The following is a 17,287-nucleotide window of genomic DNA, read 5'->3' as shown; positions in this document are numbered from 1 at the left end:
ACTCCGGTGCGACTTATAAATGAAAAATATACCGGTAGGATCTCAATTAATTTACTGTAACAAAACAATTTTACGTGACAGAGTCGATCTATGTTTTAAAATGGCCACCGGAAAAGGAAATGCAATGCATCATGGGCACTGTAGTATGACGGCCATCCTATAGTTCACGCTGGTCGCGATAACCAATCAGAGAACAGAACTTTGGATGCGTATTCCTCACCTCACCCACAGCGTGTGAAGCTGACGAACACGGTGCTTGCTGTTATTCCTGCATGGCGAACAGAACAGCTTCAACCCTTGGATATCAATGTGAGCAGAATAAGTTGACGCTGAGAGCTGCGTGGGAGCATTGGGTGAGCGACGGCGGAGGATTAGCGTGTGCACTTGGAAGGAGCTGGCGTCGATGATTGTGAAAAGCGTTTGAAGCAGACGAACATGGTGTTTATTCCGGGACGGCTAACAAGACAGCTTCAACCCTTGGATATCAGTGTGAGCAGAGTTGACGCTGAGAGCTGCATGGGAGCACTGAGCGACGGCGGAGGATTAGCGTCTGCACTTGGAAGGAGCTGGATCGACACCGCTGGGTGGTCATGAGCTGCGCAGGTAGGTGCTGCATGGTTCGGCAAAATACAAACATATCCGTAGGTAAAATGCAGCTCACGAGAGGGCACTTGAGGCTTGTGTGACTGTTCCTGCGACTTCTGACTACCATAGAAAAATTAAAATTTTAACATTACTGATAACTTAACAAGACAACGGAGAAGGCCCGAAAAAATGCCACCAAAAAGAAAATCATACTCTGCAGATTACAAGTTGCGACTGGTGAAATATGCATCCGAAAACGGTAGCCGTCACAATATTATCATCTGAACTTTTCATGTTAACATACCTGTATGTCCATGGGACTTATAGTCCAGTGGACCTTATTTATGGTTTATTTTTCTTTATAATGGATAAAGTGGCTGGTGCGACTTATACTCCGGTGCGACTTATTTATGGTTTGTTTTTCTTTATAATGGATAAAGTGGCTGGTGCGACTTATACTCCGGTGCGACTTATAGTCCGGAAAATACGGTATACGAGGGCTGTCCGTAAAGTATAGGTCCTTTTTATTTTTTTCAAAAACTATATGGATTTCATTCATATGTTTTTACGTCAGACATGCTTGAACCCTCGTGCGCATGCGTGAGTTTTTCCACGCCTGTCGGTGACGTCATTCGCCTGTGAGCACTCCTTGTGGGAGGAGTCGTCCAGCCCCTCGTCGGAATTCCTTTGTCTGAGAAGTTGCTGAGAGACTGGCGCTTTGTTTGATCAAAATTTTTTCTAAACCTGTGAGACACATCGAAGTGGACATGGTTCGAAAAATTAAGCTGGTTTTCAGTGAAAATTTTAACAGCTGATGAGAGATTTTGAGGTGATTCTGTCGCTTTAAAGACTTTACACGGTGCGAGACGTCGCGCTGCACTCTCAGGCAGCATCATCAGCCTGTTTCAAGCTTAAAACCTCCACATTTCAGGCTCTATTGATCCAGGACGTCGTGAGAGAACAGAGACGTTTCAGAAGAAGTCGGTTTCAGCATTTTATCCGGATATTCCACTGTTAAAGGAGATTTTTTTAATGAAAGACGTGCGGACGGGTCCGCGCGTCGGGACGCAGCCGACGCAGCGCGGCGGCACAGGAAAAACACCTCCGTGTTGATAACCATTTGTTAAAATCCAGTTGGCTTTTGATGGCTTTCAGTGGAGTGAGTATATGAGAAATTGTTTATCAGCTGGAGATGTTCCAACTTGTCCTCAAGGCTTCCAGCAGAGGTGTTTTTCCTGTGACGGAGCGTCGCGGCGGCTGCGAGCCGACGCTGCAATCCGCCCGCACGTCTTTCATTAAAAAAATCTCCTTTAACAGTGGAATATCCGGATAAAATGCTGAAACCGACTACTTCTGAAACTTCTCTGTTCTCTCACGACATCCTGGATCAACAGAGCCTGAAATGTGGAGGTTTTAAGCTTGAAACAGGCTGATGACGCTGCCTGAGAGCGCTGCATGACGTCTCGCACCGTGGGAAGTCCTTAAAGCGACAGAATCACCTCAAAATCTCTCATCAGCTGTTAAAATTTTCACTGAAAACCAGCTTAATTTTTCGAACCATGTCCACTTCGATGTGTCTCACAGGTTTACAAAAAATTTTGATCAAACAAAGCGCCAGTCTCTCAGCAACTTCTCAGACAAAGGAATTCCGACGAGGGGCTGGACGACTCCTCCCACAAGGAGTGCTCACAGGCGAATGACGTCACCGACAGGCGTGGAAAAACTCACGCATGCGCACGAGGGTTCAAGCATGTCTGATGTAAAAACATATGAATGAAATCCATATAGTTTTTGAAAAAAATAAAAAGGACCTATACTTTACGGACAGCCCTCGTATATGTATATATATATATATATATGAGGTCTATTAGAAAAGAAACCGACCTTTTTATTTTTTTATAAAAATATTTGGATTTGAATCACGTGCGATTACATCAGCCAACGTTGAACCCTCGTGCGCATGCATGAGTTTTTTCACGCCTGTCGGTTACGTCATTCGCCTGTGGGCAGGCTTTGAGTGAGGAGTGGTCCACCCCTCCCGTCGGAATTCCTTTGTCTGACTTCTTCCTGAGAGACTGGCGCTTTGCTTGATCAAAATTTTTTCAGAACCTGTGAGGCACATCGAAGTGGACACCATTCGAGAAATTCAGCTGGTTTTCGGTGAAAATTTTAACGGCTGATGAGAGATTATGGAGTGATTATGGAGTGACTTCCCACAGAGCGGGATGTCGCACCACGCTCTAAGGTGCCGTCGTCATCCTGTTTCGAGCTGAAAACCTCCAAATTTAAGCCTCTGTTGACCCAGGACGTCGTGAGAAAACAGAGAACTTTCAGAAGAGGTCGGGATCAGCAGTTTATCCGGACATTCCACTGTTAAAGGAGATTTTGTAATGAAAGACGTGCGGACGGATTCGCGCGTCGGCAGGCAGCCGGCGCAGCGCGCCGCCACAGGAAAAACACCTCCGTGTTGATAACCATTTGTAAAAACCAGGCGACTTTTGATGGCTTTCAGTTGAGTGAGTATCTGAGAAACTGTTTAACACCTGGACATGTTCCAGCTTGTCCTTAAGGCTTCCAACAGAGGTCAGACAAAGGAATTCCGACAGGAGGGGTGGATCACTCCTCACTCAAAGCCTGCCCACAGGCGACTGACATAACCGACAGGCGTGAAAAAACTCACGCATGCGCACGAGGGTTCAAGGTTGGCTGATGTAATCGCACGTGATTCAAATCCAAATATTTTTATAAAAAAATAAAAAGGTCGGTTTCTTTTCTAATAGACCTCGTATATATATACATATATATGTTCTCCACTCAGACTGCAATAGCCAATCACAGATTAGCCTTTCTGTCCATCATTTACCTGTATTTTGGCATGCTTGGCGCCAGAAAGCTATGTTGGACCCAAAGGTATCCAAAAAGGCTAGGACCAAAAGTTATATTGGATCGGTTCCCACTGATCAATAGCGTTAGAGCTTACTGCCAACAGCTAGCCAATCAGAGCGCGGCATACAATTATTCATGAGATGACATCACTAATGACGTAGCGGAGGTCAAGAACTTGCTGACAGACGCTGGTTGAAAAAATGGCAACAAACATGTCAACAACAGCAGAAAATCGTCTGCCAGCGAGGTTTGCTGAGCTAACAGAGGAAGAACTGGTGGAAATATTGAACTCCAAGGATGCCAAAAACACTAAGAAGGTAGACAAGCACACTACTGACGTTTTAGAAGCATTCATATGCTGTTCACAACAAAATAAATTGATCTAATTTACTTGACTCTTTGTTGTTTGCTTAATTTGGGAGGGGGGTGGAGAACATAACAATTGATGGATGGCAAGTCGTCCAACATAGAGAAATTACGCCTCGTCCAATATAACTTTTCTTCATCCAATATTTCTCTATGTTGGACTCCTTGCCATCCATTATTTGTATAATATATATATATATATATATATATATATATATATATATATATATACATACACATATTGGCCTGGCTGATTATCGGTCAATCCCTAATGTTTGTTACAGTGTACTTGTAACTGTGTTTATGCAGTTGATGAAGATATGTTGTTCTCTATTTGTTACTTTATTACTATATACATACATACATACATGTGTATGTATATATATGTAAATGTTTAGAGGAACACTGTGTTCCCCTAATTATTCTGAGCAGTGTGTGTCTGTGTGTAGTTGTATATATACTGTATATCTTAACATTCGACCTTGATGTCATATACTGTACGAATAATTAATGTTTTTGAACGCAATGGTAACAATATTTCATGTGGTGAAAGATGGAACATTCAGTCTTTCACCTTATGAAATATTCTTTCCATTGAATTGAAATGAATTTAAAAACATTCATTATTTGTTTTATATAACAGCTAAAATAGACCCTTCTCATTTAATATTTTATGAATTTCTAAACAGGAGAAAGGGACATACGGTGTGTGTCACTGGTCCTTTGAAGTCAACATGTTCCAAACAGTCCAACACAAATTTTAAACAGCAGTCCAGTCAGATCGCTCAAAAACAAACCCGATGATGTAGTCCACAGCTGATGCCGTGCACTGCCTTTGTGTATAGACTGTCATCTGTGTTTCTCAGTCCAGCAAAAAATCGTGACAGAAATGTGTCGAACTCTTTATCCGACAATGGTTCAACTTCACCTAGAGACGTCCCAGTGAATACTGCAAATGCCTCCAGATGGTTAATGGCGTACTGGGTTTTGTTTTTTTTTTTGTGTTAGAAGAATGAGCAGTGTGAATAAGCTCCCGCCATGTTTGTTTTTAAGCAAAGCACCATCACCGCCAGTGTGTGCGCGCGCAGTGGTCGAGCATGCAATAGCACAAAATGCATAGTACCAAAACTGCACGCAAAATAGCATTAAAATTGCAGGCTAAATGGAACACACTGGCAAATAATCCATGTCACGTGACAAACAAACCACCAATCAAATTACAAGGATCTACTCAGCCATTTTGTAAAGCTGGATATTATGTGCAAAATGAAGGTAAAGGGTGAAGGGAGACTTGTCAATAAAATGATGACAGACTTAAACACACTTGGCCATTTGCAGAAAGTTATCCACTTACTAGCTACCAACTCACATTAGCGTACGGTGTGGGGTGGATTTGGATCCCTGACCATTTTTATCAAATCTCACTGGAGAGACTTTAAGACTATGTTGCAGTGCGAAGTTGGCACTCACCTTCTGTCAGGAAGAATTGGAACCCTCCAGCCTTTAATGAAACTCAGGTTGTTGTCAGAAAGTTCCACCTGTAGGGGCAGCTTGGGCACCCAGACGGTCAGTTCCAGTGGTGCACTCAGGTGCTCATAGCTGAAGATGACCCTGGCATTCATGGACCCCCGTGTCTCTTTGCCATTGACAAACACGTAGTCACAATTCATGGAGACCTGGAAGGGAACAAGGTCAGAAGTCAGAGATCATCTACATGGTAATGGTCAAATCAGAAGCAGAGGATGGAAAAGGATATGTGAAGACATACGGCACAGCAGGGCTGCAGCTGCCAGCGCCAAAATTCATTAGATAGACCTTCAAGGTTGAGACTACTGAGGGCAAAGATACTGCAACCGGTTAAGATCTCTTATGTATTAGCACAGGATGTAGATGTTGGACGCATGCTAACCAGCTCTGCCAATGACATGATTTAGTTTTTAAAAGAAGGTAACATGCACAAGGCTGCTAGTTATCATTTTACCAAATACAACAGCAGCAGATATAAATTTAACTAAAAAACTAGAAGTGCACTCTGAAGAGGACATCCAGGATTATGGCTATATGGAGGCTAGTAACCAAAGATTCTCTTACAAAAGTTCAAAGAAGGTAGTGGACACACATGAAAATGGCAGTGGCATCCAAGGGAACACGGCACTGTATGAATATACAGCGTCCAAACCTATGGCTGGTACTGTATGCGTATTCATAAAAAGTAAAAAAAAAAAAAAGAAGGTGACCATGTCGTACGTCCAAACTGTCCTAAATACTCACACGCTACACCTCTAGTCCATGGCAATCCCTTGGTTTAGAGTAAGATTGTCTCTTGATCAATTCCCAGACAGGATATCTACATTCAGGGTTGATCTAGAGATGCCTGTGTGTTGGTTTGTTTAATGTTGGGAATGTCATTGCTCATCCACAAATCCACGCTGGCAAATCCCAGACAATCAGGATGTGAAGACCTGCTGCCTGCCACCTTCATCCACCTTCACAGCCGCTGGGTTACAAATCATCACCTCCTCTGTCTGATCCACCCTTGAGGACTTCTTCTTTCATCAGAACCCCATTAGCCACCTCATGTTCATGGTTCCTATTGGGTCTTCATGATTACTGTCGTGGCCACGGGCCAGACAAGGTCCCCAAGTATTTTGCCCCAACAGGCAATCCCTTATTTGATCCATTAACCAGGTTTCATGACGTGGATGGGGGGTTGGATTTTGACACCCTTACCTCTCGTACCTGCTACAGTAACCGCTGGACAATAAGTTCCAAAACCATGTTAGTACATAGTAAGTATTCAGATCCAGGGGCTGCATACGGCAGAAAGACATCAATCAATGCCAGAATTGAATGACTTCTTCCTCTTTGTAAGACTGATCATTCCACTCGGCTGAAAATCTGATTCTGCCAACAGACAAGACAGACAAATGTTTCAGAGGACATAACCTCCTCAGCAGAGGTAATAACATTTAGCAGAATCAGCGGCTGTGGTCCGCTGGGAATGAAAACCTGCAGACTCATTGGCCCTGACAACACAGCGCTGAGAAGCCGCGCTGTAAACAACGCTAACCGGTTGCAGGCTGCTCTCTAATCGAATTTGCATCTTTGATGCAGACGAATTAGTGCCTGTAAGTACATCGGCGTTCGTTAAGCATGCGCACAGCACAAATCAAGCATGCACGGCACGTCTATGCAGCAGCGCTGGCTCCGCCCCTCTCTGCTTGTCAGCCCCTCTAAGTGTGATGATCTACGAACAATAACACGTTACGTGGCAACAACAGCTTTGAGGCAAATGCATGATTCATACGATATGAGTGCTGACGTTTCACATCAACCTGTGCTCCGAAACAGCTTAATATACACGTGACATAATGAACAAAACTTCTAAAATACTGCTTTTAACTGGAAATCATTTTTAAACTTTCTCATCTGGCCAAAATCTGCAGCTCTGCTGGAATTATTATAAATACTTGTTCCCCTCCAACACTAAATTATTAACTGCAGCAGCTCAGGGAGGACTTTGCTTTTGGGCCCCTGTCGAAGATTTATTTTGTGATGGGAGTTAGCTGGCACTGTAATCAGGGGATCTAATCTCCCACAAATGGAGGTCGGGCTGGCCGGTCTTCTCAGGGCTGGGGATTCATCATAACACGGAGGAGGTCTGGGTAATATAATTCCCCTTCCATGCAGACAGGCCAGAAAGCAGGGAGGAGGGGACGGGCGCTGGAAGGACTTCTTAAGATGATGGTCCATCCCTCTGGTTCAGATAATGCAATTTTGCCGGATTTGACCTTACGGGCTTCCATATGAGGCTTTGTGTGGAAACACACTGTTATTATTCCGTCTGCGATGTGTGGTGTTATCTATACAAACCGAGCTGCAAAAGAAAGAAGTCCACCACTGCCGCCCCCCTGATTAATCGCAGCAGCATCTCGACTTTGGCGGAACCGTCTGAAATATATACTGGCTTTTACCCTAAAGCCACACAGGCTGCACACGTGCTCCCGTGGCTACTGCTCCTGATAAACTATGGCCAGCTAATTGCGAGTCAAAAGCTGTTAGCGACTGTGGGTATCAGCGGCCCTGTGGGGGATTGCCGCGGAGGCCGTTCACAAGCTGAGCTGCCACCACACACCGTCGCACTGTTGCTAATGCGCTGTGGCATCTTCGGCGGTGCCAGCAGATTGCCTGGATGGAGACAGATCATCAGGACAAACTAGTGCTGCCTGCATTCAGCGCAGAATCACAGACCTGCTGGGTTAATAACGGTGAAAACACCCGAGGGACCGTCCACACGTTCACGCCCAACAATTAACTGAATTCCTTTCCCAAACTGGAGACAGCAGCCGCTTCTGTTCTTTCCTGTTCAGACCGTGACGTTCTTTATCACACAGTCTGTCATAGATATAAGTGAAGGCATCACTGGAGACATCATCACACGTTCAGGATCTGAAACTGTGATTACATCCAGACTCTGGTGTGACTTCTAATGGAGACACAACTGATCCAGTACAAACTGTCAAATTTACAACCACAAACCAAAAAAAGAGTTGGGGCAGGGGCGATGTAGCAATATACTAAGAGACAACTGTCTATGTGTGTGTGTGTGTGTGTCCCTCCTGTCCAAACAGCACCTTGGAACTGAGCCAAACTCAGGACACATATACTTTGATATACAGGAGTGACATAGACTATTGAGCACTTCAGTAGTAGTAAATGGGAAATGGACTGCATTTATATAGCGCTTTTCCATCTGCATCAGATGCTCAAAGAGCTTTACAATAATGCCTCACATTCACCCCAATGTAAGGGTGCTGCCATACAAGGCGCTCACTACACAACGGGAGCAATAGGGGATTAAAGACCTTGCCCAAGGGCCCTTAGTGATTTTCCGAGGATCTTCTGGTCTCAAACCCAACACCTTAACCACTAGACCATCACCTGCCCTAGTTGTAGTAGTAGTAGTAGTAGTAGTAGCAGTAGTTAAGGGGAGAGACAATTTTGTGTTGTACCATCATCAGCAAGTGTGCTGAAAGGTTGGTGTCACACTTTTCTGTTCTCTTCTTTTTCCTTTGAACTAAAGAGTAAATTTTGCAGAGTAAAATATACTCTGCCAGTATAACATTTGGTCCCAGTCTAAATAGAGCAAAATACATTACATACATACATACATTAAATTACATATACATTGTGAAATCAGCTCTACAGTCTTGTCAAATCAAGTTTTTCTACTCCAATAAGAGTCATTCACAGCATGATGGGGTTGATTTTACACCATGATAGAGTTGATTTAACACTGTGATAGAGTATATTTAACTCTATTTGGACTGGGACCAAATGTTTTCCTGGTAGAGTATATTTTACTCTGCAAAATGTAATATGTAACTTCATTTTTACAAGCAGTAGTAGCAGTAGCAGTAGTAGTAGTAGTAGTAGTAGTAGTATTAGTAGTAGTAGTACCAGAAATAGCTGTCTCTTCTCGGAGCAGCTTTAGTCACTCCCTGACACTGCTTTGGAATCTGGGATAGGTGGCAGGTGCTAGATTTGTTGGTGAAGATGAAGGTCTACAGAAAAGCATTAAGTCATCGCTTTTACAGTCTTGCTTACAGGAGAGTAGTGAGGGAAGCCATCAAGACACTATCACAGCTCTGAAAGAACTATAGGCTTCTGTGGATGTGAGTGGAGAAACTGGGAATGCCTGTTCCATTCCCATTCCCAGCTTCATTTTGGAGAGGTGGAGAGAAGGACTGTAAAACAGGAGAGCAGATCAAATCCAGGTTCGGGTTGCCCATGTGGCTTCTGGCAAATTGCAGCTGTTGTTTTAACTGCACTTTGTCATGAAGCTGTATCAATGGTGATGCAACAGACAAAAGTTGCACTCGGCACAGTTTGTCCAACCACTGAAGCCTGGAACTCCTTCAGAGCTGACAGCAAATAATCATATCCTCAGATGCTTCACAGAAATGAGGAGCAGGTGTGAAGATACATGTAGCTTGAACTGAGCTTGCTTGTAGGTTTGTTTCATTTTCAGAGCTGAGCTCTGGAACCAAGGCCACTGGGTTTTTTTTTTGTTGTAACATGTCCATGATTACAGAAATCAAAAAGAATGTGTTTGATGTTAGAAAGCTGGACAGACACCAGATGACACTGACGACAGACCTCTGGACCTTTTAAATAGTAGAAAAAGCCACAAGAGAAATAAGATATTGTACAGTTCACATCCCCAAGACAATCTCAGTTGCCACAGCTTCATCTTTGAAGCAGGTCAGGTCAGGTCTGGGATCGTGCACTGGTGCTGCCCCACCACACCAAGGAATCACCTGGGATCTTGGAGGGAGTCAGTCTTCATCAAGGACAATCGAAAACCCAAAGCACGCTGATTCCTCGCTCAGCTTCTAGGTATCCAACTGCTCCACAAAGAAAACCGCATCATCAGTGACGTCGAGATCAGTAAATGTTTTCTCACCCACTAACCAATACCCAGGTCCACGCAAGCAATGAACAGTGTAGAGCCGGAACATATCCCTGAGGAACACCAGTTTTCACTGCAAAAGATTGTTGTTGTTCTTTTGTTTGACTGTCAGCGTCGTGGTGTCACACCAGCCTCCATCATGGTGAGATTTCCTTTTTTTCTCCCTTCACTGTTTCAAAAGAGACTTTACAAATGCACGGGATTTAGTTTGCAAATTTCCACAAAATAAAGTGACACAATGTTTTGCCAAATGCAGTTTCCATTTAGAGGAAACATATTAATGAACACAGAATGAAAGCTGACACAAAGCATTACTGAAATTGCGTTTTGCAGCCGTTATGAGGCTTTCTTTTTCTTCTTATATGATGAATGTTTGTTGGCTCCAACAGCAGCACAACCAATGAGTTCATTTGGCTCTTTAGCTAAATGAGCCGGCCCCCATTAGCCCGTTGTTGGCAGGATTAACGATGACGCTCAGTGTGTGAAACAGAGATGCGTTTGGCCTGGAAAGATGAAACTTTAGAGCTGCTTGGAAACACTGTGTGTGGAAACCCCACCCACTCTGAAGATACAATACACAGACAGTGGGGTAAAACGGCACAGCAAACCACAGTGTTAAATTAACATTAACATATAAATTTACACTATGATAGAGTTCATTTAACACTATTATACAGTTGATTTTACACTATTTTGAATGGAACTTATGGCTGTGTCAATTTAACACTGCAGCAAGTGCAAATATTACTGTACAGTGTTATATCAACTGTGTCATAGTGCTAAATCAACTCTATCAGAGTGCTGAAAAAGCTGATCAGTACTAATTCAAACTACGCAACAGTGGATTTAACACTATTTTGAAAGGAACATGTGCACGTGTTGAAGTGTTAACAGAGGATTACCCTACTGGAAGTGCAAATACTCCCACACAGTGTTACATCAACTCTATTAGCACTAAGATAGAGTTGATTCAACACTATGACACAATTGATTTCACACTATTTTGAAAAAAAACAAAACATGTTGGCTTAAGCAGTGTTAATTGATTACTGTGCAAGTGCTTTAAATCAGAAGTGTCTGACTCTGTGGTATAACTCACAAACTCGTAGCTTAAAGCAGATAACCCGTAAGTTGGAGAGGAAATGGCGTCTCACTAATTTAGAAGATCTTCACTTAGCCTGGAAAAAGAGTCTGTTGCTCTATAAAAAAGCCCTCCGTAAAGCTAGGACATCTTTCTACTCATCACTAATTGAAGAAAATAAGAACAACCCCAGGTTTCTTTTCAGCACTGTAGCCAGGCTGACAAAGAGTCAGGGCTCTATTGAGCTGAGTATTCCATTAACTTTAACTAGTAATGACTTCATGACTTTCTTTGCTAACAAAATTTTAACTATTAGAGAAAAAATTACTCATAACCATCCCAAAGACGTATCGTTATCTTTGGCTGCTTTCAGTGATGCCGGTATTTGGTTAGACTCTTTCTCTCCGATTGTTCTGTCTGAGTTATTTTCATTAGTTACTTCATCCAAACCATCAACATGTTTATTAGACCCCATTCCTACCAGGCTGCTCAAGGAAGCCCTACCATTATTTAATGCTTCGATCTTAAATATGATCAATCTATCTTTGTTAGTTGGCTATGTACCACAGGCTTTTAAGGTGGCAGTAATTAAACCATTACTTAAAAAGCCATCACTTGACCCAGCTATCTTAGCTAATTATAGGCCAATCTCCAACCTTCCTTTTCTCTCAAAAATTCTTGAAAAGGTAGTTGTAAAACAGCTAACTGATCATCTGCAGAGGAATGGTCTATTTGAAGAGTTTCAGTCAGGTTTTAGAATTCATCATAGTACAGAAACAGCATTAGTGAAGGTTACAAATGATCTTCTTATGGCCTCGGACAGTGGACTCATCTCTGTGCTTGTTCTGTTAGACCTCAGTGCTGCTTTTGATACTGTTGACCATAAAATTTTATTACAGAGATTAGAGCATGCCATAGGTATTAAAGGCACTGCGCTGCGGTGGTTTGAATCATATTTGTCTAATAGATTACAATTTGTTCATGTAAATGGGGAATCTTCTTCACAGACTAAAGTTAATTATGGAGTTCCACAAGGTTCTGTGCTAGGACCAATTTTATTCACTTTATACATGCTTCCCTTAGGCAGTACTATTAGACAGTATTGCTTAAATTTTCATTGTTACGCAGGATATGTCATTCAAAGCGCATATTAAACAAATATGTAGGACTGCTTTTTTGCATTTACGCAATATCTCTAAAATCAGAAAGGTCTTGTCTCAGAGTGATGCTGAAAAACTAATTCATGCATTTATTTCCTCTAGGCTGGACTATTGTAATTCATTATTATCAGGTTGTCCTAAAAGTTCCCTAAAAAGCCTTCAGTTAATTCAAAATGCTGCAGCTAGAGTACTGACGGGGACTAGAAGGAGAGAGCATATCTCACCCATATTGGCCTCTCTTCATTGGCTTCCTGTTAATTCTAGAATAGAATTTAAAATTCTTCTTCTTACTTATAAGGTTTTGAATAATCAGGTCCCATCTTATCTTAGGGACCTCGTAGTACCATATCACCCCAATAGAGCGCTTCGCTCTCAGACTGCAGGCTTACTTGTAGTTCCTAGGGTTTGTAAGAGTAGAATGGGAGGCAGAGCCTTCAGCTTTCAGGTTCCTCTCCTGTGGAACCAGCTCCCAATTCAGATCAGGGAGACAGACACCCTCTCTACTTTTAAGATTAGGCTTAAAACTTTCCTTTTTGCTAAAGCTTATAGTTAGGGCTGGATCAGGTGACCCTGAACCATCCCTTAGTTATGCTGCTATAGACGTAGACTGCTGGGGGGTTCCCATGATGCACTGTTTCTTTCTCTTTTTGCTCTGTATGCACTCTGCATTTAATCATTAGTGATCGATCTCTGCTCCCCTCCACAGCATGTCTTTTTCCTGGTTCTCTCCCTCAGCCCCAACCAGTCCCAGCAGAAGACTGCCCCTCCCTGAGCCTGGTTCTGCTGGAGGTTTCTTCCTGTTAAAAGGGAGTTTTTCCTTCCCACTGTAGCCAAGTGCTTGCTCACAGGGGGTCGTTTTGACCGTTGGGGTTTTACATAATTATTGTATGGCCTTGCCTTACAATATAAAGCGCCTTGGGGCAACTGTTTGTTGTGATTTGGCGCTATATAAAAAAATTGATTGATTGATTGATTGAAATAGTTCCATATAGTGTTGCATCAACTCTATCATAGTGTTAAATCAAATCTTAGAGAAGTAAATCAAGCTAATCAGCACGGATAGAGCTACTTTACACTATAAGAGAGCTGATTTAACACTATGGCAAATTGATTTTAGACTATTTTGAATGGAAACATTCACTTTCTGCAGTGTTAAGTGAACAGTGCAGCAAATGCAAACATTCCCATACAGTGTCACATCAACTGTATGAGTGTATTAAATCAACTCTATCAGTGTTGAATCAAGCTGATCAGCACTAACACAACTAATTTACATTATGTTAGAGATTATTTACCACTATGACACGATTGATTTTACACTATTTTGAATGGAACTTACTGCTGTGTCAATTTAACACTGCAGCAAGTGCAAATGTTACTGTACAGTGTTACACCAACTGTGCCATAGTTTTAAATCAACTCTATCAGAGTGCTGAAAAAGCCCGTCAGTACTAATTCACATGACACAGTGGATTTAACACTATTTTGAATGGAACATGCTCACTTGTTGGAGTGTTAACAGAGTGTTACTCTGTAGCAAGTGCAAATACTCCCACACAGTGTTGCATCAACTCTATCAGCACTAAGATAGAGTTGATTTAACACTATGACACAATTGATTTTACGCTATTTTGAACAAAAACATGTTGTTTTTAGTAGTGTTAATTTAACACTGCAGCAAGTGCAAATAGTTCTATACAGTGTTGCATAAACTCTATCACAGTGTTAAATCAAATATCAGAGAAGTAAATCAAGCTAATCAGCACTGAGCTACTTTACACTATAATAGAGTTGATTTAACACTATGGCAAGTTGACTTTAGACTATTTTGAATGTAAATATATTCACTTTCTGCAGTGTTAAATTAATGCAGCAAATGCCAACATTCCTATACAGTGTTACATCAACTGTATGAATGTGTTAACTCAATCAGTGTTGAATCAAGCTGATCAGCACTAACACAACCAATTTACACTAAAACAGAGATGATTTAATACTATGACACTGTTAAATTTATACTATTTTGAATGGAACTTGCTTGCTCTTGTGTTAACAGAGTGTTACAATGAAGCAAGTGCAAATATTCCCATACAGTGTTACATCAACTGAGTTATAGTGTTACATCAACTCTGTTGGTGTTAAATTAAGCTGATCAGCATTGATAAAGCTAATTAACACTATTTTAAATGAATCATGCATACATGCTGCAGTGTTAAATTAACACTGCAAAATCAATGCATGGTTCATTCAAATTGGAGTTAATTAGCTTTATCAAGTGTGTAGATGAAGAAGCATCAGTTTTCTGTAAAGGTTACAGTCAGTACAGTGGCGACAAAAACTCTACACACCCTTGCGTCCAGACATAAAAATGACAACGGCTTCATTGGAAACACACAGTGAGATACATGCACAGTGCACATTGCACTGGGTGGAAGCAAACGTCTTAAATCTCACAACCACGTAGCACCAGGACCCTGAAGACCTGGATCTTCATTTTCCTGCAAAGACATCAGTATCACCAAACATCTCGTGACTCCGTGAGCTTTCCCAGACGTCTCACGACCTCATAGTCCGAGTTCCTGGAGCCATAAATGTGACCGCCGAGACTCAACCTGAGCTACAGGGAATGCTAAAGATGAAAAACAACAGCTGTCCCTGATGTTATTAGCCCACGTCGACCCAAATCCATGTTTTATTTCTAAATTTGGAGCTGCACGATAATGAATGTGTCACTTTAATGTGGAAGTGAGGCGTGAGGGAAGGCGCTTCAACCAGGTGCAGTATGACCACAGGCAGGAGCCGTGACACAGGCGCGAGGCCTTATCGCTGCTTTCAGATGACGTCTACGCGTCCCAGCGCCGGGGGAGAACATGATCTGTGGCGTTGATGGTGGGGGAGGTCTCCTGTGTACGCCGCTTCTTCTTGCTGCCCTTCTCACAACTGCAGTGCTTTAAAATTTATCCATGCACAGGCAGACGCTGGAGCGGCTAATCTTTTATTTGCTTGTGACATACAGTGCTGTTTAGCAAGTCCCAAAGATGAAAGCAGCAACAACAAAAGAGAGAAACAAAAGGTCAGTAAAAAAAGAAGAAAAAACTAAACGTGTCAACCATTTTTACTCTCAAAGTTTGAAAGCAGCCTGTGGTTGGAAAAATAAATATTTGAAATATATTTAGCTCCACAAGCTTTTCCATGAGAACAGCAGTTGCTGATAGTAAAACTTCAGACATGATACAAATTTTAGAAATAATCTCAGTTTAGGGTGACATGGCTAATTTAATTCCCATGTTCTTGCTAATGCGCGGGGGCTGAAAGCCTGTTGGCTTAATGGTCTTGTAGCGCCTGTTTTTAGCATGTGGCCTGATTGACAAATATTTAAGGCATTATATGGAGCAAATCTGTTAACTTTTTTTTAATATTTACTTAAAAAACCTACATTATAATCCAATTACATGTGTTCTGCAAATCTGACCATAAAATATCACATAGACGGTGGCAAAATATTAGACCGTTTCACATTTGATGTATTACTCCGTGCCCTGACCACGTGGCTACACAGATGTCAATAATGGCGCTGTCAGCTGAGAGCGAGAGAAACGATGCTGTTGCTACGGTAAGCTTTGCCGACCAAATTACTTACAGAAAAATAAACTGTGGAAATTATGGAATTGGATTAGAACGGGAATAACCCCCTTGTGTCTGATGATTTGTGGATGTTAATGCTGGATTACGGTCGCAAATATCCCTTTTACTCAATTTTTACTCAAAACTCAGTTTGCAACCGTGAAATCCAGCATTGACATCCGCAAATCATCGGACACAACAGGTTTATTTCCTAATTTAACAGATTCGTATGGTTGGATGAGATTGAATGGACCGGTTGTCAACATATGTGGTTGCCATCCAGGACCCACGGCATTGTGGATATGGCGAAGCACAGTACCAGCACATGCACCCAGAGTTGACTTGACTGGAGTTACTAAATGGAGGAAGACCTGGGTTAGTCATAACTGTAGCAACCGGCTCCAAAGGGCAAACTGCACCACTGTGACCGTCTTCTAGCATATCTTGCTTTAACATCATCCTTGTGAATGTGAACATGGTTAAAACATGCTGTGTCATCTGCTGTACACATTAAAATGCATTTGTAGCATGGTTGCTTCAGGGATAACTAGTTAAAACCTATATTAACCCTCTGGAGTCCAGGGTATAATTGGCCATTTTTGAAAACTTTTGGTTGTACCTTTATAATTTACCTTTAAAAGGTGTTTATCAGGCCATGCTTGGTGTCATGTTTTTCAGCACAACCTCACCTGTGTGACTTTACAGTCTTTCATTTGTTCTGACCCACTGTATTAACACAGTGAACCTAAAATCACACACACACAAAAAAACATAAAATCCGTGGAGAAAAAAGTTTGGGGTTTTTTTTCACTGTGAAAACCACAAACTTGTTTAACTAACCATTTTTATAACTTCAAATGTAAATATAAATTGTACATTTCAAAAACATATGTACAAATGTAGCAAAAAAAACAAAGTTAAATACAACTATTTACATAAAGACAGGAAATACTTCAGGCGTTTTCTGTACAATTATTTACAAAACAGATTTCAGATTTAGAATTTCAAAAACATATGTACAAATATAGTGCAGGAAATGCTAATGTTAACTATTTAGAAAACAATCAGATGTCAAAATAAGATTTAGAATGTAAATATAAATGGTACATTTCA

The 17,287-nt window shown here is 41.7% G+C and overlaps 1 protein-coding gene across 2 annotated transcripts in view; it reads right to left on the bottom strand.

Annotated features, from left to right (window-relative positions):
- Positions 1-17,287, bottom strand: part of tmem132e (transmembrane protein 132E) — a 1,128,337-nt gene that overhangs the window by 76,356 nt on the left and 1,034,694 nt on the right. For both annotated transcript variants that reach the window (XM_034177754.1, XM_034177753.1), the window contains one exon: positions 5,308-5,513. In XM_034177754.1, coding sequence (XP_034033645.1) covers positions 5,308-5,513 — 206 coding nt within the window. The remainder of the gene's footprint in view (positions 1-5,307; positions 5,514-17,287) is intronic.

The sequence above is a fragment of the Thalassophryne amazonica genome, chromosome 9, assembly GCF_902500255.1.
Source record: "Thalassophryne amazonica chromosome 9, fThaAma1.1, whole genome shotgun sequence".
In the NCBI taxonomy this organism is placed as follows: Eukaryota; Metazoa; Chordata; class Actinopteri; order Batrachoidiformes; family Batrachoididae; genus Thalassophryne; species Thalassophryne amazonica.
Note: the sequence above shows the minus strand (reverse complement) of the source record. Positions and strands in the feature narration are given on the sequence as shown.